Source organism: Accipiter gentilis, chromosome 17, assembly GCF_929443795.1.
Source record: "Accipiter gentilis chromosome 17, bAccGen1.1, whole genome shotgun sequence".
Classification (NCBI taxonomy): Eukaryota; Metazoa; Chordata; class Aves; order Accipitriformes; family Accipitridae; genus Astur; species Astur gentilis.
Genome location: NC_064896.1, coordinates 13,860,352 through 13,882,885, shown reverse-complemented (window position 1 = coordinate 13,882,885; position 22,534 = coordinate 13,860,352). Strand labels below are relative to the sequence as shown.

General features: G+C 39.7%; 1 protein-coding gene across 7 annotated transcripts in view; it reads right to left on the bottom strand.

Moving 5' to 3' along the window:
• PTPN5 (protein tyrosine phosphatase non-receptor type 5) overlaps positions 1-22,534 on the bottom strand; it is an 85,925-nt gene that overhangs the window by 21,169 nt on the left and 42,222 nt on the right. For 5 of the 7 annotated variants that reach the window (XM_049820927.1, XM_049820926.1, XM_049820932.1 and 2 more), the window contains 6 exons: positions 16,716-16,897; positions 15,658-15,777; positions 13,763-13,846; positions 8,431-8,669; positions 5,304-5,493; positions 2,172-2,256 (listed from right to left, as the gene is read on the bottom strand). In XM_049820927.1, coding sequence (XP_049676884.1) covers positions 2,172-2,256; positions 5,304-5,493; positions 8,431-8,669; positions 13,763-13,846; positions 15,658-15,777; positions 16,716-16,897 — 900 coding nt within the window. The remainder of the gene's footprint in view (positions 1-2,171; positions 2,257-5,303; positions 5,494-8,430; positions 8,670-13,762; positions 13,847-15,657; positions 15,778-16,715; positions 16,898-22,534) is intronic. The other 2 variants (XM_049820930.1, XM_049820933.1) reach the window with 1 other exon arrangement.

Here is a 22,534-nt window from a genome sequence, read left to right as displayed (position 1 = left end):
ATAGTTATGAAATACCCAAATCAACCTCCTTTGCTTGGTGTTTTCCCAAAACCACCCTTCTGCCATCAAAAAGCCACTTTCTAAGCCATTTAACTGCCAACAGCAAAATCGGGGAATCTGCAAAAAGAATTTACTACAAAAGAAATATAAATGAGATGAATTAGAGACTATTATCATGTCTCTCACTTACTAGAATCAATTCTGGGGTTGCAAGTAACTGATCATTATGTTAAGTGACTGCTTACCTTTTAATGATAACTGCCTAGATTGCTTCTGGTGATACAGCTGGTAAGGGAATTTTAGTTACTTTTTAACTTCAGATTTTGGGTTTGACTAGTTTGGTAACCAAGCATTTGCTGTTCCCTATGATAATCAGCTGTCTGAGTCTGCTGTACTGCGGCTTGTTCAGCAGTTCCTGCCATTACTACTTTATGCAGCTAGAACTTGAAGTAATGCTAAGTAGATACTCAAGGCAGCATAGGCTACATTTGGTCAGCTCAGAAACAAAAGTCAGTGGATGGTCGAAGCCTGAAAAGCACTGGACTCTCCCTCATCTTGCCTCCAGTTCCCTCTCCTACTTTGTGCATCCATAGTTTACTGGGATCCTTGGCTTTGAAGCATAAAGGGGCTTTTTAGCTCTCCTTGCTAGCCTCTCTATTGCTAGCACCAAGCTCTTTGAAACGGAGGTAGTTGGAGAAAAGTGAACAGTCAGCCCTCTGCTTTCCTCAGCGATATCAAGCCATCCTTTGGTCACAGCCAGGGACAAAGTTGCATAGAGGTTACTAGTTTTGGAATTCATTCAGAAAAAATATCCAGATCATAATGAGCTTGGAATAAGCTTGTTAACCCCTGGACGCATGGCAGGGTTAGCAACTAGTTATCTTATCTAGAGAGGTCAAAGTGAAAACAAGGGCTGCTAGCAGATATCCATATGGCCAAGATGAAGTTTGCAGCAAATAATTAACCCACTGAATGATCATTCTTAAAAATACATGGTAGTGGCCCAACTGGCATCTGTTTATAACTCTGGAACAAGGTGTTCAAAATGGCAGCAATTCTGATGTTTCAGTTTAAACATCTGATATGAGATATTTAAAATGGATCCAGTTCTCAAAGTACACATTAGATACCAAATTCAGAATACATAGATCACTTTGAAATCTAGCAGTTTAGGCATCTGAAATCACTAGCCACTTTTGCAATCTTCTTTTTCCAGCAAAACCAGTGAATTAATACTTGAATGATCCACCATAGTCATTAGCACAGCAATACTGAAATGTGGCAGAAGTGTAAACTTCTGGTCTAAGGTGGAGCACAAAGTTATCAGAAGGGTTGTGCACATTGAATCATTGGCTACAGCTGCTGGAGTTCTAAGTCTAGATTAAAAAAAACCCAACCTCTTCTGGAGGCATTTCCAATCCAGATTCATTGACCAAAATGATAGGTATAGCTGAGGACATTTTTGACTTCTCTGCACTTATCTTTGCTAACCTGATACTGAACCTTTTGGGCTTTGCAAATAGAGCTACCGTGGCTAGTGGTGGCATCTTCCAACAATGGCTTAACAGAAAAAAAGAAGCATGACTTCTAACTATCACTTTTAAAAGTAACCTTAAATATGACAGAGGGGAAAATGATGACACGTTTAAAAATTTGTACCAGAATATTTCTCAAAACTCCTACTCCTGGCTAAAAATGAAAATAGTGTAATAGAAAAGAAAAAGATTTTCATTTTCTGGATCGTTTTAATGCCATCAGGCCAGCTCCCAATATTCTCAGTTTGCATTTGAGGCATGATTCCGAGAAAAACATTGGTCAGGAAAATAACATTGCTAGAATTTAGTCCTTCAAAAGGAGTTTAATGAAAGAAACCAGTAAGTAACATCTGAATAAACACACCAAGTTTTTGGGTGGAATTTTTAAGCAGCACCAAATGATACAATTCTAATGACTTAAAAACCGAAGTGCTGCTGATGTTCAGTGAATCTTAGCTTCTTCATGCTCTGTACCTCTTCTGAAATTTGATTTATGCCATATTGCTGCTTCATAAATATGGCCTTTGGACAATACATTGTAGTGACAGCACACTTCATGCATTCTGGAAGGTGCAAAGCCCTTCAGCATGTGGAATAAACCACCCTGCCTCAGCGACTTAAAAAGCAGAAACTTACTTGGGAGAATTGTTTTGTAGCGATTCTTACGCACTAAGCCTGGAATATCGTATTCCTTTGGATCAACGAAGTTCATTGGAATTTCCTGTTAAAAAAAAAACAAAGCCAAACAAAAAAACAAAAACCAGAACACAGCAGGTAATGTTATTAGATTCAGAAGTGGAATAAAACACCCAAGCCCATTATGTCCTGCCTGTGAGGGAGGCAAAGTGATGAAGTCAACTGAGACATATGGTACAGTACTTCTTGCAATTTACCACCAAAATATGATTGATGTTTCCTTTTACTGTCACTGGCTTTCTTTTCTGAAATCCTTAATATAAAAAAGCTCATAGTGACTAATTCATTGAGTAATATGCGCAACAGCGTTATGTTAGCTCCTAATATTATTAGAGCTGAACTGCAAGTGTAGGCACAGAACTAAGCAAAAGGTGGTACGTAAGATACTCTGCTCCAAAAGCGATGGACCTCAGACACCATCCTTTCTGACTCACACTTCTTCTTCCTCTCTGAGGGTGGAAAGAAATAATTTGCTAGTGACTCTCACCAGCAACAAATTACGACATGGTATGACAAGTTAGTGTACTGACCTAAGTTAGTGTACTGACCTGACTCTATGGAGCTGGGGGAGCATCATTCGTTTTGCTCGTCACACTTTAAAGCTCTGTGGGCAAGGACAGCAAGCAGGTGTTCAGGGGTTACCTGCTCTCTACACTGCTGACGCAAAGAACACACAAAGATGGAGGGGCTTCTTATTCCCCACTACTCATCTCCTGCAAGTAAGTGGAAAACGCCAGGCAAGAACAAACAGGAACCTTCCACCAACTGAAGTCAGCAGGCATACAGTGAGATAGGATGTGTTAACCAGGCTCAGCAGAAAAAGGTCTCACGGGAGCTTGGGAGCAGAGCTGGTCATCCCAGCTGCTTAACACTAGATTTGAGAGGCCAGTACTAGACATGCTGGTAGCAGGAGTCAGGGTTAAGTAAGACATGCCTCACTCTGGGAAGAAATTAAGATGAGCAGAGCTATGGACTATTTTAATTTATGGAGCTTTAGAAGACTGACTATCTGCATTCTGTCTCTTACACAGCACTGAGTGTACTGTTGGGCTTAAAAAGAGGCAATTAATGATAAAAACATTTTGCTGAAGTAGCTTCCTATCAATTTGGGGAACTGCATGGGAATGAAACCTTCATGTTTTCCTCAATTGCTACTTGGTATTTAGTCACCCAAAATTCTTCCTGAGCCAAGATCCATGGTCTGCTTTTGGGACTTAGTCATTCATTGCTCAAGCAAATTCTTGGTGAAATCAACAGGAATTCCACCCGAGTAAAAACTCTAAATCTTGTAAAAATTTCAGGACCTAGCCCTGCAAGTGACATCCCCTCTGACTTTTCTTCCAAAATGAAACACAGCTGCTTGCTTCATCGGGGATCTGGAGTTTGCAAACCAAGTATGTTAGACAGACTGGAAATACATGACACAGAGCTAGCTGGTGATAAGTGTTTCATAAACCCCGCCAAAAAACTAGTTTACAATTTTTAATTACAGAAATGACATTTTGATTACACAGCATTTTTAGCTATGCTTTTTCAGTTGGGATACTTTGGCTGTTGAATGATTTTCTGAACACCAGGAAAACTAATTCAAAATTTCTCAGAGAAATGAAGCATAATTTTTCCTACTTCTAACATTATTTTCTTTGCTTGAAAACTACAGTGCCCCTCAGTGACTGATGAAACTGTATGTGGACTTGTTCAGCAGTCAATTCAGACACTCACTAAGCGAACATTTCCTCCCTAGAACAGCAACAGATGCTTTACTTTAAAAGAATCAGGGCTTGCCTACACAAAAGCTGCTTTTCTTCAACTTGTACAGCACTAAGTGAATTAAGGACCACAGATATCTGGTGGTCTGTTTTGAAACAGAAGTCCAGACTATCTATCTCCCCCTGTGCTTGTAAAGTGAAAAAAACCCTGAAATTGCACAAGGAGGGAAAACAGCAAGTGATAATCAGAGTGTTACTCCTGCCCTTTCAGGCCCTTAAAGGTCATAAAGAGGACAGGCTGAAAGAGCTTTTATGTTGCAAAACATCATCTTCCTCCGGCTCTGCTGCGATTCCATGTGTAAGAAAATATTTGTCTTGGCACCATTAACTTCTGTAGCCCTTGACCATGTGCATGCAAAGACTGTGCCCTGGTTACCTCCCATCTTGTGCAGGAATTTACAACCCTGCCTAGTAGACATAATACTCATAGCCACTGCAGCATTTTGCATATTTTTTTTGCCAGGTACAATAAACATGACAATGCCTATCACATGGACACTCAAGCAATTAAGGAAGAGAATCACAAAATGCAAAGATCTAAAAAGCTGGTGTACTCACTACACTGAAATGTATCTGGCCTTTATCCTAAACTACTTAGAAATCCAATTTTCAACTGGTTGCTTCATCTGTATATGTGTATTTTTTCTCTCAAAATGAGGCAAAGAATTCTTTCTCCCAAAGTAACAGTGGACACAGTGATCCAAGGAAACATACTTCAGAATCCTAAAAGCAACTGACAGAGCACCTTACAACTAGTAAATAATTTTTGTGCAGAAAAAAACCCCAGTAAGACACACTTTCTATGGCTCCTGCTGAGTAACATAGCCATGCTGTGCTTTGATTAACTGGCGAACATTCAGGCTTGGAAAGTAGCTCCACACCAAGCATTAAACAGCAAAGAGCATCCACTTGGACTAATTTAATCCCTAGGGCAACTCCAGACATATTTCAAGAAGTTATGCCTATAGCAAACTTGGCTTTTCTTCTGTTGTCTAGTGAAAAAATTTGATTTGTTAAAAAGTAGCCAGCTGACAGAAAAAAAACCCACTTGTGAAAACAAAGCTTTTTTTTTTGTTACCAGAACAAAATCTCTAGTTTTTAAGTGACAACATCACTGAAACCTTTCAGATGTTGTCATTCCAAGGGATGATGAATTTGGGAATTGCATTAAATGCTTCATGGATGGAAGTGGAGTTTGTACGTACTAATTTTAGACTTGCAGAAAATAGTAGCAAGGTTCATAGAAGAGAGTCAACATCTCATTTTTTCTGATGCTTCTAGAAGAGAGGGGTAAGATACTCACAAAGAACTCTGCCTGGAGTATGAAAGGATCCAGTGCTTTCTTGTGCAGTTCCTCTTCAGTAAGGATGTTTGATGCTGTCTGGAGGTATTCTCGGGCTGACTGTTCCCGTGGTGACATGACATAGCCAAAACCTTGCTCAGAACAGCCTGGGGTACACATATCCAGTGTGAGTGAAACATTTGAACCTCTTCTGCAAAACAGAGCAATCACAGTTTGCTTACAACACAACAGACTGACCCATCATTGTCAGCAATGAACACGGTCCAAATGACAGATAAACAGTGACTTTAGAAAAGCACCCAGCTGGTTCTGCTGTGTACATTTGGGCCACTAACTGTGAAAAATGGCTGATGCTTCTTGTGTGGACAAGATCGGAAGATGATTTGTGCACTGGAATATGAAGGCAAACACTTTCAAAGTGTTGTCTGTAGTGGGGTAACTGTATGATTTGTCACCTAAATAGAAGCAATTCACTTGTCAAAGGTGCTGAGCAGGCAAAGTTTTCATACTTGTGTAAATCACACTGTATTTTTGGATGCCTAAATATGGACTGACATTTTAGATACCATTGGTGAAAACCTCGGTCTTAGTTTTCGTCAGGCCAGATCCTACTGAATAACCATTTATTAGTAGCACAGACAACATCAGTGGGGTAAGATCTTGGGATAAACATTATCAGTTCAACAGTAAAAAAGACACGAGAAGCCAACCATTACAGCAAATAATTTTTCTGTCTGAAAAACTTTTCTTTCCATAACAGTAAATCATGAAAAGGGTAAAATGAATGTCCCAATATTTTAACAGTTACATTAAAAACAAGAGATGCTGTCGAATATAGAATCTTTAGTGACTTTACTGTAAGTTAGCCACACAAAAAACTGGAAAAAGTCAATATGCCTGCATTGTTTATCGAATGCAGTTTTAAAGCATTTTTGAGCTTCTGTCAATCTTGCACATCACAGACAAAAGTAAGATTCAAGTGCCATCAGTGAATGTATATTTAAGTATCTTTAACATAATAATAAAATCACACGATATGATGATTACTAGATGTAATGTTCTATGCATCCACACAGTAAACCTATTTTTGATGACTCTCAACTGGCAAAATCTAGTTAGGAGGTGTTTGCAGGAGCTGTTGAAAAGCCATGTAAACATGCAGGCTTGACCAGCTCACAAGGAAGACAGTAGAAGTTGTTACTTGGATCACAGCCCTTTTCTGGATTCAGGAGTTTTTCCAGAAGAATGTACAGCCAGCCTCCTGGGGAAACGGTTTTGGATGAAACATGACCACTAGTGGTAGACACTGAATCTTTAGTGACACCTTTCAAAAGATTTTCACCCTATCCTCCTGTGTGCTGTTAAATAGTTACTACATTCCTCCCCAGAAACAGCTACATGATAACGAATGCTTTTGGTTCTTTTAAGGTAGAAGAGGCTACATACATAAAGATATTAATAGTCTTCAGCATGAGGAAATGAGAGTGTTTCTTCTTAAGAGTAACATTCAGCGCTGTTTGAATTTAGCTAGTGACTACCCTTCTAATGGTGTAGGTGGTTAAAGAATGCGAGGGAAGTAAGAGAGAGAGAAGAATGGATGCAAAAGAGGGATAGGTAGATAATTCAACACAACACCAAACAAAGGAAAGGTGACCAATGCTTGATGTAAATTAAATCTGTCAAGAGCACAGCTCAAGCCTGAAATGTCTGGATTCTGAAGCACACATGTATGTTGAAAAGTTTATTTCACATCTTGAGTGTACATGTTCTACCTAGTGTGAGAACTTCAAGCAATTGCTTTCTTTTTCTCATCTATACTTCTTTGACATTTTTTTAAATGTAATTCATTACTTGAAATAACTGATATTTCCCAACTGATATTCTCCAATTCTCTTGAAACAGTGAATAAATTTCCTGCAGGCTAGCAGTCACCTGAGAAGAAATTTTTAAAATGAGATAAATGGAATGGAATCAGGGATAGTGAAAAGCACAAATGACTGATGCATTTCAAGCCCAGTCTTGCCCATAACAAGAAACAATGGCAAAACTCACTGGTAGCAGCAGGCTCAGCGACAAACCTCAGAGGTTACTGCAATCTCATATTTAAAGTAGAATATAACAGTAAAAGGTAGGACATTTTAGGACAAATGCTGTAACCAAGAATAAAGTGAGAAAAAACATTCTAAGCTCAGAGAGTGCAAATTAAAAGCCTCTTCTGTAACATTCTCTTTTACTGTGTCATGTGGAGCTTTGGAAACTCAGCATCACAGTTTTTGAAATCTAAGTTCTGCCCTTTGTTTTAATTTTTGGATATGAGAATTAACTACGGTTAGCACTCCAATTAAGCTTGAAAACCTAGAAATAAAGAAAAGTGATACTTTGCTATGTATGGCCCTTCAGTAACCTCATTCTTATTCCTAACATCATCACCTTTGCAGAATTTCTTCACAGGATTTTTATCACCAAGATCCTTGTTCTATTTCACCAAGACATATGAAAGAATACAAAACAGAAAAATATCTTCGTTTTGTCATAAAACTGTCTTTTCTCCACTGTGAATCTCTCCGAGAAGCTCTGTTGTCCTGACAGTTCAAGCAGTGAACACTGGCTCACCCCAAAGGTTCATTACTGGGTTAATTTCAAAGGAATTAATTTACTTTTGGACAAACCTATTTATATGAGAGTTACTGCAATTACCACTTGTCCTATGGTTTGCTTTTGAAGAAAGGACTAATCCTCTAGCATGAGTGACAGAAAAAATTAACAAGATACACCTCTTTCAGAGGTAAAAGCTTCCACAGTCCTGTGGAAGCATTTCATGCTGTGCGGTTGCCATCTCGGGGAATGGCAAGAGACTGATCAAACACAAATGGATATTTTGAAGGAAAGAAATGATGCTTTTGAATAACACTTGTTGACAGCTGTCTAGAAACTGTCTTTTTTGGCTAATAAGTTTATATTTATGACTGGACTGAAAACAAGACAGGAAATAAAGCAGATGCTTGGCTTTAAAAGCACATTTTAAAGTGACATTCACGAAGGCAATAAAGCTTCCTACTAGGCACAGAACTCCTAAATCCACAAAATCTGGGACCAGACTTTCCCCTATTAGTCACATCTACCCTACCTTTCTTGCAAGCCCACGGATTTAACCGTTAGAGTAGCTGGATCTGTCTCCGCTTTAATGTCCATTACGCAGTCAAAGACCGGAGTCTCCGGTACAGGATCCAAATCTAGGAAGTCATCCTCATTTTTATCCTCTGTCCACTCTGAGTACGTGAATGAAGGCTGCCGGCTCACAGATTGGCGTCTGTCCTCTTGTAGTGGAAAGGGGGGGTCTGGACGAGCTCTGAGTAGATGCCAAAACTGGAGGAAACAAACATTTAAAAAAGCTTTCTGCTTGTTGCCAGCCCTTCCATACAGCCTAGAGGATGGGTCTTTAGGGCAGCATCCCAGTTTGCTATAACATATTAGAATTGGAGAGTACTGAAGAGGACAGGAATATTCCATGCAGAAGTAGCTTTGTGGTGCATGTTACAAGGATTCACATCTACCCATTCAAACCTGCTTTCAGCCACAGAGGTTTCCACAGAGCTGGCCAGGCTTAACTCAGGGATACAGTGGAAGCGGAATGTGCTTGTGACCATCACATGCAAGCCAACATGATATCACTGTCCTTTTGTTCAGTTTCTTACACTTCCTAGGTTTGTTTACAAAATAAAAACCTACTGTATTATTCTACAAGTGGTACCTCTCCTTATGGTTTTCCATTTAAAATTTAGATATAGCTGGGTTAAAGTAAATACAGTTTTCCTGAACTGCACATCTTTGAAAATCTGGCACTGTACCACAAATTCATGTATAAACCAATCATTTTTTAAAGATGCCTTGATTCTGATGTACCTGTTTTGAGACTCAGAATGCCCATATCAGTTTTTGGCCAGTGGCAAAGACTGTTTTGTAATCTAATTATCTGATTTAAATATGGTATATACATTAAATAATAAATCTTGTGAAGTTCTAGGACATAAATGTAATATTAAAGTTTATAATATAAATTAATGAAAGGTTTGAAATGGCATGAATCTAAAAAATTACTGTATCATATTGGTTTGCATGGATGCTGTGGCACACTAGATGATTTGGAGATTGTATCAGTAGACTATTTAATCCTCCACACAGGCCTCAGCTAAAAATTTCAAGCCCACTTTTGAATTCTAGGATCTGGAACCTTAGGCCAACTTCATCCCTTTAGCATTGAACTAGGAGCAGTATCATTCAGGCTAAATGTTATACAAATTATATTGTACTGTCATACATCCTTTTGAGACTAAGAATAAGGGCTCATATTTTCCAAAGTAAAGCCTCTTTCATCCTTTTCTTATATGGCATTTAAACGGGCAGTTGAATTTAGAAAATGTGCCATGAAAGAAGGTCAAATTTCTCTTCCTAGGCTACTAAAGCATATTAGCTTGTATAGGATTTTAAACAACAATTGTCTTGTGCCTGTGTGTCTTCATGTACTCTCATTTCTCTGAACCTAAAGAATGAAAGGAAGTGAAGCAAGTTTTAATTTCTGTTCATAGTCAGCTTTAGCAAATGTGAGACTGTCACAAAGCAGCAGTATTCATTTGACAGTTACTTCAAATAAAATGTTTTTTCGTTTGTTTGTTTTCTTCAGTTAATCACAGTACACAGTAATTACAAAAGCAAACATAGGAACATGATTACTGGATCTTTATTTTACACAAATTTTGGGCCAAGTCTGAACTGAGTCTGTCCTACATGCTTGGCCTGTTGGATGACAAGCAAGAAGCTTGAAGATCTGATTCTATTTTCATTCCCCAGGATGACTTCTAGAGCTTGGCAGTCCCCCAGTACTAGCCATGGCTCTTTCACATACTGCAAGACTGTAATAGCTGAGCAGTTCAGAGTGTAAAGTATCTGCTCAACAACTTCGTACTGCTGGAGAGCGCTGCTGTTACCAAAAATCAACTGCTGAGGGACAAGTGTAAGGTCAGGTACCAATTATATGTTACAGATTCTAGAGCTGGTGTGGTGACACAGGACTGATTTTACTGGTGATTTAACAAACTGTAAATCCAAAGGAACAAAAAGTTCACCCTAGAAACAAAGCAGCTTTTCTTTGGGTTGAAAGAAGTGTGTGGTAAATAAGAGCTGCCCAAGACACTGGAAGAAATTAAGTTACACATAAAAGCGATGGGGTTAAACTAAATAATGGAAAAATAGTCAGCTCTGAAAACTGTTCAGGAGGACTAAACAGCTCAATGGTGGTTCTCTGCAGTTGCCAGGGTCTTAACACGCCATTATATGGGACAGAAAACAGACAGCATCACTAATACAAGCCTCAAGCACTCTATCCAGCCTTTCATTATCACTGTGATTGCTAACCTCCGAACACATCCTGGTACCTGGCTATTCTCAGAAAAGTGCTTCAAATGTTAGCTAAGGTCTACTCTCCTGAAAAATTTGCTGTACATATATTAGAGTCACAAATTCCCTGATATGGGAATGAGCTGGACTTTAGCATGTGCACAGACCAGACAGGGCCTCTGTTCTCTTGGTATCACTTCTGAGAATCCACTTAACCACCACTTCTTAGCCTTGTTATATGGCCCGACAGTTATTGCTCTACATTAAAGCAACAAAGTACCTGTATAAACAGGCACATTTTCTCCCTTCCCCAGGGAACTACTAAAGCATTACTGTAAGTTATCAGAGCTGCTGAATAAAAAAAAATGCATAAGCTGCTTTTCACTGGTATGCCATCTAGAATATACTTAAGTGTGGGACTGATGTATCAGGTCCATCTATAAAGAGAGAAGGGTACATTTGGGAAAGAAAGATTTCATCATAAAGGCACTCCTCAATGTAAAAGACCCCTTCAAGTTCCCTTCTAAGCAGCACATTGCTTAAAACCAATTTAAAACACACACAAATAAACAAAGAGGGGAGGAGAAAGAGAGAGAGACCACTCGGCTGAGACAGAGGGAAAATAAAGAAAACTGTCTTCATGCAACTGTTTGTTTTCCACCAGGCTGGGATTCTAGAAACCCTCCTTAGCTCCATCACTACATTATTTTCAATGTTCTGCTAATGACTATTTTATACCTTATTCCCTAAATACTGGTGGAAGCAGATGTTTTCAAATTGCAAAGCAGCATGACCTGAGATATCAAAGAGTAAGGTAACAGGTAGGTAGGAAGGGACAAGGCTCATACGCTCTCTCTAAACAGCCTCTCCTTCCTAATGCCACTGTTAGCGAGAACACACTGGGCAAGATGGACCATTAGTCTGAACTCATAGGAAGTTTCTTATATTCTGGTGCTCTGCAACTTGTTCAGAGACCACGCTGTAACAGTGACATTCGTGCCTCCACTCTAGCTAGAAGACTGTTAGCACAGACCACAGGAATACAAAACAGAGCAAGCTTGACTACGTGGAAACTGTTATAAAACTGTTTTCTGTACAAAAGTTTTAACGAACACTTAAAAACGGGCCAAGTCTGCTCTCATCTACGCTGATCTAAGTGTTCACTTGCAAAGAGTTACCACATATGCAAAGCAGTTCAAACTGAGATCAGAATTTTTGGGCACAGAGAGCTTTCATTTAAAGTTACTTTCTGTGCTAGGAATAGGTCAGCAATAAAATATTTCCATCCACCAAAAAATAGGTTGGATATGCAGAAAAATCAAATCCCTGCTATTCCAATTTCCAGCTCAGAATATTTTGCTGCAAAATTACCTGGAATTGACACAGTTCATCACAATTCTCAGATGTCTCATTTTTGTTCTTTAATATTTGCAATTACAAAAACACTAGAATTTTATTTTTTGAGGACAAAATTCATCTGGATGAGGAACAGCAGCATTGAAAAAGCAGAAAATTGTATAAATCCAGCTAACTTCCTTGCCTACATCAATGGTCCCAATAATGGAGGCATTAACACTAATTACTTCACCTTGTGAATGGTTTTAAAAAGTTCATTCACCTGACACATTAAACAGAAGATTTTGCCACTGTGCTGCCTCTGAGTGAACTTAACCATGGTATGTAATATGACAAACTTTCCACCAGGGAGTGTGGCCAGCAAATCAAAGGAGGTATTCCCCTCTCCTTGGCACTGATGCAGCTGCACCTTGAATACTGTGTCCAATTCTAGGCCCTCCAGTTTAAGACAGATACGGACAAAATGGAGTAGGGCCAGTAGAGGGCTACAGAGGAGGTCAGGGGTCTGGAGCACGTGACCTTTGAAAAAGGTGGAGGGAATTGGGCTTGTTCAGCCTGGCAAAGAGGAGGCTGGGGTGATCTAACAGCAGCCTGCAACTACTTGGAAGGGCAGCTCCAGAGACAATGCAGCCAGGCTCTTCTTGGTAGTGGCAGCTGGTATCATAAAGGACAATGGCCACAAGCTGCAGAAATTCAACTTGGACACTCAGCTTTGGGAAATTTAGATCAGACATTAGGAAAAAATTCTTCCCAAGAGCGACATGCAGTCATGGCATAGGTACCCAGAGAGATGATACATCTCCTTCCCTGGAGGTTTTCAAAACCTGTGTAGAAAAACGCATTGCTGACCTTATCGACTGTTGGCAACAGCCCTGCTTCAAGCAGGATGTTAGACTAGCAATCTCCAGAGGTCCCTTCCCACCAACAGTCCTGTGATTCTATGATGTACTTCATTATACTGCACATCACTCAAACGGCACGTACACAGTACAGCTTCAGCATCCCGAGCTACCTGAATGCGCACTGCTGTAAGGACAGGAGGTGATGTTCCACCTTCATATTCAGTAACTGCATTCCCACTTTAGCAGAACAGTATACAGGGGTATGAAAAGCCATGTTCAATTAGAGCTCCCTAAAAAGAAAGAATTCTCCATAGCTTTCCCATCTACCACACAACTTTGTGCCAGTTATACAATCAAGGGAGAAACACAATACACTCCTCCTGCTCCCTAACAGCTGACAGCTAACTAGATCAATTTTAGTCATGCCACTAATCTTGTTCTGCAACTGGGGCCTTGGCCTACATCTACAAGGGCATTACATTCACAAGTGCACTGGTGCTCTGGAACAGCTCTTTCTGCCACTTAAATCACTGGATCCTCTGCAGCCAATTCATAAGGCAGCAATATTAGATGGTCCCATTATTGGACCACATCCCTTCTATTTAAGTGAAAATAGTTTGCCCATCTGTGGATGGCAAGAATAAAACCCATCAGTGTAATCCCCAATTCATCAAGAAATTGAGCAAGGGTAAATGTAGTCATGATTCCTCTATGTAAAGCAAGCAGATAATTATATAGAAATAGCCCCAAAGATGTTGCTTTACAATCAACTTGGGCATAACATCAACAACTTTGGGTAAATTGGACATCTTACAAAAACTCGCTGAAAAAGGGCATGGATATAGTTTGCACAGTATCATAACTTACCAGAGATCCTACAAATAACAGTCCTAGAGAAGCTAAAGACAGCAGGATGTACAATACCACAATGGTCCCGATTCTATTCAGGTCCTGTGAAACAACAGAATTGACAATGATTCATAAAGTATTCAGGGGCACAGTATAGCATCTGCATGCCTGTTCTTGGCAAACTGTGTATTCATTCTTGGATTTCCCATGCAGATTTAGTCATACCATACTTTTGTCTGTGGAAAAGCCACCACTACCAACAGAAAAAATGCCAGGCTTTGGAGAATACTGAAATTGAAACCACCTCTAAGCCCCAGCATCTCAGAAGGTCTAAAAACCAGATTTCACTGTGAAGGCAAACAGGAAATCTGCTTCCTACCCTCATGCATTGCCAAAATTGAGATCTAGATCCATGATTCAATTTTGCAGCCTGGACCAATGTTTCATTGCCACAGTCAGTGTAATTTTATACTGCGGCAAAGGGCAGTTTATGATCCTTACATAAAACCCAACCACAGAGGACTTTTCTACATATTCTGTGAAATACCATCAGGTTCATTCACAGCACTGGCAGTGAAATTCCCTCCGATGTCTTAGTCATATTTAAGTAGTTTAGAGTTCAGCCTGTTCTCAGTAGTAGGTGCAAAATTAAATTCTAATAGGCTTCAGAGAGCAAGGAGTTTTACTCTGTTTCTGACCCATTAGTACAGCTAAAAAGAAAGTCAGAGTTAAGAGCTTACATTTGCTTATTTTAATGTCAGAAGACTTCTTTGCCTTTACTGTTTTCAAGTCTAAATTTGCACAGTAAATAGTGCTGTAATAAACAGTCCTCAGATATGCATGAACATCTGCACAGGGTCGTACTTGGAGTGTTCTTGTGGTGCATTCTAGGAATCCGTTCGTTCCACACTGAACACTTACTTTAAGTCAAAATCCTATAAATCAGGGATTTTCTGTAAGGAACAATTTGTTAATGATTGACCCACTGTAAATAAGATACAGGCTATACTCTATGAAGAGCTCTGATTGTACATAATAAATCCAATTGAGAAAGGGCAAAGAAAAAGTGCTTCTTTCAAATAAACAAAAGAGCAGCTCATAAATACTGTTAAAACAATACAGAAAACAGTCTCCACTGTACTTCAACCACAAGAGGCACTGAGTCAGATTTCCTATTTGTACTGCATAGCCTCTGCTACAAAGATCATGTACGATGAATCTAAGCATTCTGATAGCAAATATATTTCACTTGATTTTTGAAAGTAGCTGCTTAACATTTAATTAAGGTTCTGTCCACACTAGAGAAATCTGCACTGTGTATAATTACCTTAGTAATTTATCAGATGAATCATACTGGTATATGTGCCATTATTCATGGTGAGAAGCTAAGTAATTTTACTGGGGTAGCTTTTTAAATATAATTGAATCTGTACACCTAGTACACCTGAAATACTTTTACTGCACATGGATATGCTCTAAACACTCAACAAAAACCAGAATTTTGTGACTATCTTGTGATTTTGCCCCTTTATGTGGGTTGATCCATTCTTCCAGAATTTAAGCTTCTATCCACCCTAATAAATTAAGTTCCAGGTCTCCCTTTACTGTGAACTAAACCTTAGTGGGCTGATTTCTTATTGTTTTGTTTCATTTGCAATCATTTGCACATTATGGAAAATCTGCTGTGCTTATCTAATATGATAGCCAAAAATTGAGCGCTGTGTCTTGAAGATAAAATACAGAACTATTTTCAGAAAACTCTTTTCACCGTTTCAGGACACACACACAATGCAGCAGTCACTATATTATATGAAGTACACGTGTATTATACTTTTAATCAGAACAGATATTAGAAGTACCACCCAAGGCTACTGACATCAACTATATAATCAGAGAGGAGTACAGGGACTTACCTCCCATTGATCTGACAAAAACTGTTTAAATGGGGTAAGCAAGTAAGACAGCAGGTCAAAGGCATTCTGAGCTGCTGGGATGGTCCCATAAGTGCTGTACCACAGCATCATGCAGAGAAGCTGTGCAATCAATCATAAAATACATAATGAGCATCTCTCATTAGACAAACATTCATTTTCATTTCAAGACTGCATAATTAACTAATTTAGTTCTCACTGATTTCATGTTGATCACCATTTTTGCTTTAAGAAGTCAGGTATTTTCTAGGCTGTACCTTAACAAGAATAAAAAGACTGAAGGCTAAATGCTTAGCTACCATTAACTAGATACATATCACTGAGTTAAGCAAGCTTACTCCGATCTACACTAGCAAAAGGACTGCCCATGGCAGCCTGTACATCAAAAAAGCAACAGATTCCTCTGACTTCTGAACTTTCAGCATTATTACTTTTAGATTAAAACTGGTAATTCAATGAACTTTGTATGTTATTAAAAGACTATTAAGGCCTAGCCCATACTATGCAAAGCTCTCACAAACAGCCATGTTCACATAAGCATCCCTATAAACAGATACACACACAAACATACACATGTTGAAATATTTCATTTGAACCACTTAAGGCTGCTGCATGCACCACAGTTATCATAAAACTACAAAAGCAATGTTGCTATATTTAAACACCCTCACACAGAGGTATACCCTCATTCCCAAACATGAAAGGCACATTGCAACTTTAAAGGATACACCTCCCACTCTACCTTTTAACAAGACGGTTATTTAGCCCCATACATATCAGCTACAGAAAACGGTTTTGTTGGGAGATGGGTCATTTGGCAAAGGAGGCATTTGCAGAGGGGCAGGGAATAGGATGAGGGTCTGGGACATCAAAAGGCAGGGGCTGTTTGCAAAGCAAGGCTGTGAGAGGTGGCTGCAGAAATGAGAGGACTGCAGCTATGTCCACTGCTACATCTACAATGAACGAGAAGGAAACCTCCCAAGCCAACAAAGCTTAAAAGAAGGGTCCCAGCATTTCAAAGTGATGTCAAGCTGCCTTACCAGTATCTGTGAGAGGACAAACAGATACATGCTGTCTCCAGGCATTAATCCATTCCACCAGGCAGCCCAACCAAGCAGCACTGTTTTCTGGGAGGTTTTCAGGGACTGCTCCTTCCTGTTCAGCTGTCCTTGTTGTCCTTCAGCTTCATCCATTGACTCCATAACAGCTGGATTGGAAAGACCTTCACATGAAAATGACACGTGCAGGGAATGAATAGGATGTAACCCTGCAGCCACCGCGGAGGCTGCAAGGGCTATTGTTTTCCTAGAGACGATGGTTACCTCTCAGTTCTGCATCAGTTAAGCACGGCTCAGGATTGTGAGCGTCACACTCTATTAGTGCAGCTGTATTCACCTGCCTTCATAAGAAAAAAGTAAGTGTGGGCGGATAAATTATTTTCCCTTTCTTTCCGGAGGTGCAGATTCTGGGCTTTGTTGTTAATAAATTCTCATTTACATCGCTGCACCTTTTCGTTTTCACTTTTTAAAAGGAACCATCTGTGCTATTTCCTAGCTCCACAGTTCCCAGCTACATGGTGGCAGAGAACCCATTTTGTCCCTCCCTGCCTCAATTTCTCTATTTCCCCTTATTTGTCTGCTTTGTCTAATTTGATTATAACTTTCTGGGATAGAGACTGTTTCATGTTACATGCCTGAATAGTGCTCAAGGGCTCTGGGTTTTGGCTGAGTGTCCTAAGGCACTAATAAAATAGACTTTATTCTAATAACCTACTTCTTGGATGAATTCATACTCAAGAGCTATTTAATGTAATGCTATTCCATTCAGTGGAAATATGCACTGGAGTGGCTAGTCCCTCAGTAATAGTATTTTGAACACAGTCTGTGTAGATATAAATTAATTTACAAGCTAAAAGGAGTCAAAGATCAGACCCATTTGATATAAGTACTACTGATTTACATCTTTCTACATGAGGAAAGTCCCAAGGCTGCCCTGTGCACAACACTTTAGCCTTAAGCCTAAGCCAGCCACCTGTGCACGAGGGAAAATCCACATCATTGGCCCTTCCATGGTTTGTTGAGGTCAGGTTTCTACAAAACGTTCCTCTCAGACATTTCTCTAAATGTCTCACAACAGTAACTCTAAGTCAGATAAGCAACCATAAACTAGCCACAGCTCTAATTAGGCAAATAAAACATTGGATCCATGTACCAGCTGAGGGTCTGGCCATTGGTACAGTAAGGATTCATGAAAATATCCCATTCCAATTTCTAAAATCCAAAAATGTGAGAGCGGACAGGAACACAAGATGTTTATTCCCACTCTGTGATTGTTCTGCCTCCCCTCACTGAAACAGATCTTATGACATCCATCCCCGCACAAGAGAACAAAGTGTTTGGGAAATTCTGATGCCTTCCTCTACCAAGTTCTCCATTCCCACAGACGCCCAGCAACAACAGGGTCATCATTGTATAATGACTGGAGAGACCCAGAGACACAAGGAGGAGCATATGGAAGCTACTACCAGGTTCTGCCCCAGTAGCTCAGGTTACCAGTTTCTCATTTTCAAAGTATCTCCACTCAGTTTGTGATTGGCAGTGGCTTGAGCAGGGGATACTGGGTATAACTGGTTATATGTAGCCATTTTCATTGTGTTTACACAGGTATTTCTCAGGAAGCATAAAGAATGTGCATCTAGATAGACATATACCCATGTATGTCATACCATAGGTATATGCTAAAATTAACTATTTGCCAGGAAGGACTCAGTACAGTAATTTGCATAAACACTATCAAAATTTCATATTAAATACAGGCCAAGAAAACGTGGAAAAATAGACAACTAAAGAGGTAAAATCAGAAGTGTCAACAATTCCAGCCTGTATTTCTCACAGTGGTAAAACTTCCTTCACTTTCATCTATATGTCTTTAATGCTAGAAGACAACTGCTTGAAAATAGCACTTTTCAAAGAAAAGTAGACAGTTTCTGGAATATAGCACAAGAGATCATGGGAGCTCTATCTCTCTGCCCTCAGGCTCCAGCCAGTAAGTCCATGATAAACCCCCCACAAGAAACACAGAAAGCCCAGATGCAGTCTTGGTTGTCCAGGGACACTGACCATATGCTTAACACCTGACTTCTGATACCCTGCTACATAGAGCTGGAATCTGTACTCCAGGAGGACAACTGAGCAGCCACATTAAGCAATCACAGTTAAGGCTGCTTAAATACTTTCAATGCTGACCTCTGCTTTAATATTCTATCACATATCACGTGCTAAAACTTAACAGTTAAATTTGAAAATTTTCAAGCTTCCAAACTGTTCCATGTCTCACTGCATTTGGACAAGAATTGAGGGGAAAGCCCTTGTTAATGATTGCCAATTTTTTCCTGCTATTCTTGTGGGATGTTTATGCTCTGTGTTTTGCAACAGGAATTTGAAATTTCGCAGGGACAGAATCTTGATGTCAGAAATTATTTTTGCCATCCATGCAAAAAGACACGCACCTGTGGCTGAAATACAAACCTTGAAAAATATCTGTTTGTTTATAGTTGATTACAGCTTCCTCGTAAAGTCTCTAACATTCTGTTTTCATTAAGCATGTTTTAAGTTCTGCTTTTCCTCTATCTGCATTAAATAACACACCTCTGTCCCTAGGAATGGCTAATGAAACCATTTCCTGTTTTTTCCAAATACTAATGACTTCCTTTCTTGGATACTCCTCCCCAAAACTCAAGATAAAATACACACAGAGCAGAACTAAAACATCTTTGGGAAGATAACCAGAACAAGGAGCCAGGGAATGCAGATTTCAAGCTCAGTTTTCAACTATTTTTTGTAAGTCATGATACTTCATATTTCAGACTTTTTTTTTTTAAACTGACCAAAAGCTCATTCGCCAGCCTTATGCAGCAGGTAAACAGAATTTCTTTGTTTCGTATCTGTAACAGCCTGAGATTTTACAAGGTCACTTCTGTCTAGGTTGGAAAGAGAACCCTGACTCTAATATGATGATGTGAAGGCCACTTAACCACAAACCTTCTGGAACAAAGACGTCAAAGTTAGGGGACCACTCCGTATCTGTAACCATGGGGATCTATGCCTCTCCACAGCCCAGAAGCCCAATTCCTGGTATTCCAGTGTTGTCTAGCAACAGCTGTACAATTGTAGGAGCCACATTCTCCTTCTTATGACTGCCCTATATGAAGGACAATAGACTACTTCTGCTTCCAATTGCTTTCACTGCATAAGATAGAGATCTGGTCTATGGACCTAGGAGCCCAGGACTCCAGCTCTGCTGAATTGATACTGTTATCAGCAAGTATTTTCACTAATACAGTAAAAGACAACAGAGGCAAGGACTAAAATAATGGAGAACTGTTTGAATTCATACATATAAATTTATAGATTAAGATTCATATCTTGGGTATACAAAGAAAGTGCCTTGGATTAAAGTCCACTCAAAAATTTGCTACTCCAAATCACAAAATATTAAATTTTAACAAACATAACAATGCTCACCTACGGTTCTGTATTGATTTAACTATGTCAGCTTTACACAATACTTCAATTACCATTCACACTTCATCTTGCAATCCTATATTCCTGTATTATTTGCCCTAATGGGCCGTGGATTCTTTCAGTGCACAGATTAGGTAATAAATGAGTGAGACATCAGTAGAGTTTTCTTGTGTCAAGGTCAGTGTGAAGATCTTCAGACAGCTTACAAGGATGACTACATTGTGGAGGAGTGAATTAAGCTTCTGTTCTGCTAGTGATTTGACTGACAATGAAATCTAACATCCATGTGATATCCTCCTGATATCACTCCTCTCCTGCATCATGGAGATTGGGATTCAAGTTCCACAAGTACTTCTGCTTTGACGCAGGACTAAGCTTGCTAGAAAAAAAAAACCTTTGACAGAAGAATTAAAAGGTCTCTGACATCTGTAGCAGCCATATGGGTTGTTAAAGCAACTTGAAATTACAAAACAGCACCATAAACTTAACCTCATCCTTGCTGTTCAAAGAAAGGAGCTTTCTGGATCAAGCCAGTGATCCATTCATCCTGTATTCTTTCCTGAAACATAGCCACCAGTACAAGCTGCCAAAAATAAATGGCACTACACTTTGCTATGGAATAACCTATTCAGGGAAACATCTTTATCCACTCACAAGGTATCAGCTGGCTTCTGTAACTCAGACAATGCCCTTTTTAAAATCCCTGTGCCTCCATCTCTTTCTTCTTCTGACTTCATATGTGGGTACACAAAAGGCAGAAGAATGAAACAATACCTATATACACTCTCAGAAAAACATGTGCTTAGAATACTAGACTTAACTGGAACATTTAAAGGCACTGTAGTAATGATAAGTAAGTCAACAATGCCTTACAGTAACAAACATGCCATGGTCCAATTGAATGTTGCTGTGGGCGAGGCATCAGCAGCTCTGTAACTCAATTGATTCATACTTAAGAGCATTCAGAGAAAAACAAAACAAAACAAAAAACAACCGCCCAGAACCACATATCCTGGCTGTATTTCCTAATGAAGTTAGCACTTGTCCTGGTTTCGGTTAAACCACGGCAGCACTTTAAAAGGAACTTGTGTCCTCTCTTATGCATGGGTGCTAATGCTCAAGGAATTGACAGAGCTCTGTTGGCAGACTTAATTTAACAGTGTATTCTTGAGATTAAAAAAGACTTGTTCCTTACCAAAAGAATTTTTATAATAGAAATAAAATGTACCTCAGCTATGAAAATATAGTGCTCATACAGTTACTAGACTTTTACTTACATCCAACACACCATGCCTGTGGGAATTACACTTTTGGAGGACTGGGCAGTACTGCCTTTCCGCTGGGAAATACAAATTTTGTTAATGGTGGCAGCTTCTTCATTTGTGGTGGAATGCCCAAGCTCTGTGGAACTACCTGCCAGACACACAAGACAGGAGGGAAAAACAGGCCTCACCTGTTCTGCCAACTCTCAAGCTGCAGCAGCCAACACATCACAGCAGCTCAGCTGCATTGTGCCATATTTGTTTTACATGTGCGGAGATCCATATCCCTCTAAACCTGTCCATACCTTCATGACGGCTATGCATGGCAAGAATTTACTCTACAGGAAGGGACCACAGTGTGGAAGCATTGCAAAGTATGAATATGCCAGCAATACTTCACATCCATCAAGATTACCAACACTTCATACCACAGTCCTAAATCCACGTACAGCCTCTTCAGATATCAAAATGCAACTGCCTACTGCAGTCACTGTCCCTGATTTCCATTTAACTGCTAGGGAGACCTGCTATCAATTAGGGAACAGCAGATGAATGCATACTACTGATATGGGTCTGCAAATCAATTGCTGTTTTTCACATGCACCTAAACTGCATAAGCAGGACATAGCCCTGGCATTGTACTGCACTCATCTCGTCAAGACCTTGTTAAATCTACAGGTCAGAAGACACATTGATTGCAGGCAAGTCCAAATGCTGGCAAGTGAATGAGCTGCCTCAGAGCACACATGAACGAGAAGTAGCTTGTGCTGGAGGGTAAAAAGACAGCTCATCTAATCAAAGAACGGAGCTTTAGGAGAAAGGTATTGGCTGAGAAGACATTCTATTTTTTGCTTTCCACTGCACTATAAGAAGGATGGAAACAATAATTAGCTTTTGGACCAAAAGTCAATCTTTCTTTTGCACTGCAGTGGTATGGGAGGAAGTGGGTAAGAGGAAGGGGACCCTTCATACTTGCATGACAAACAACTTGTGTACTTACATTCCTCTCTCCACAGGAAACCAACTGGTGGGTCACTATTCTACAACTCAGAAACTTACTGAACTTCTTTATAA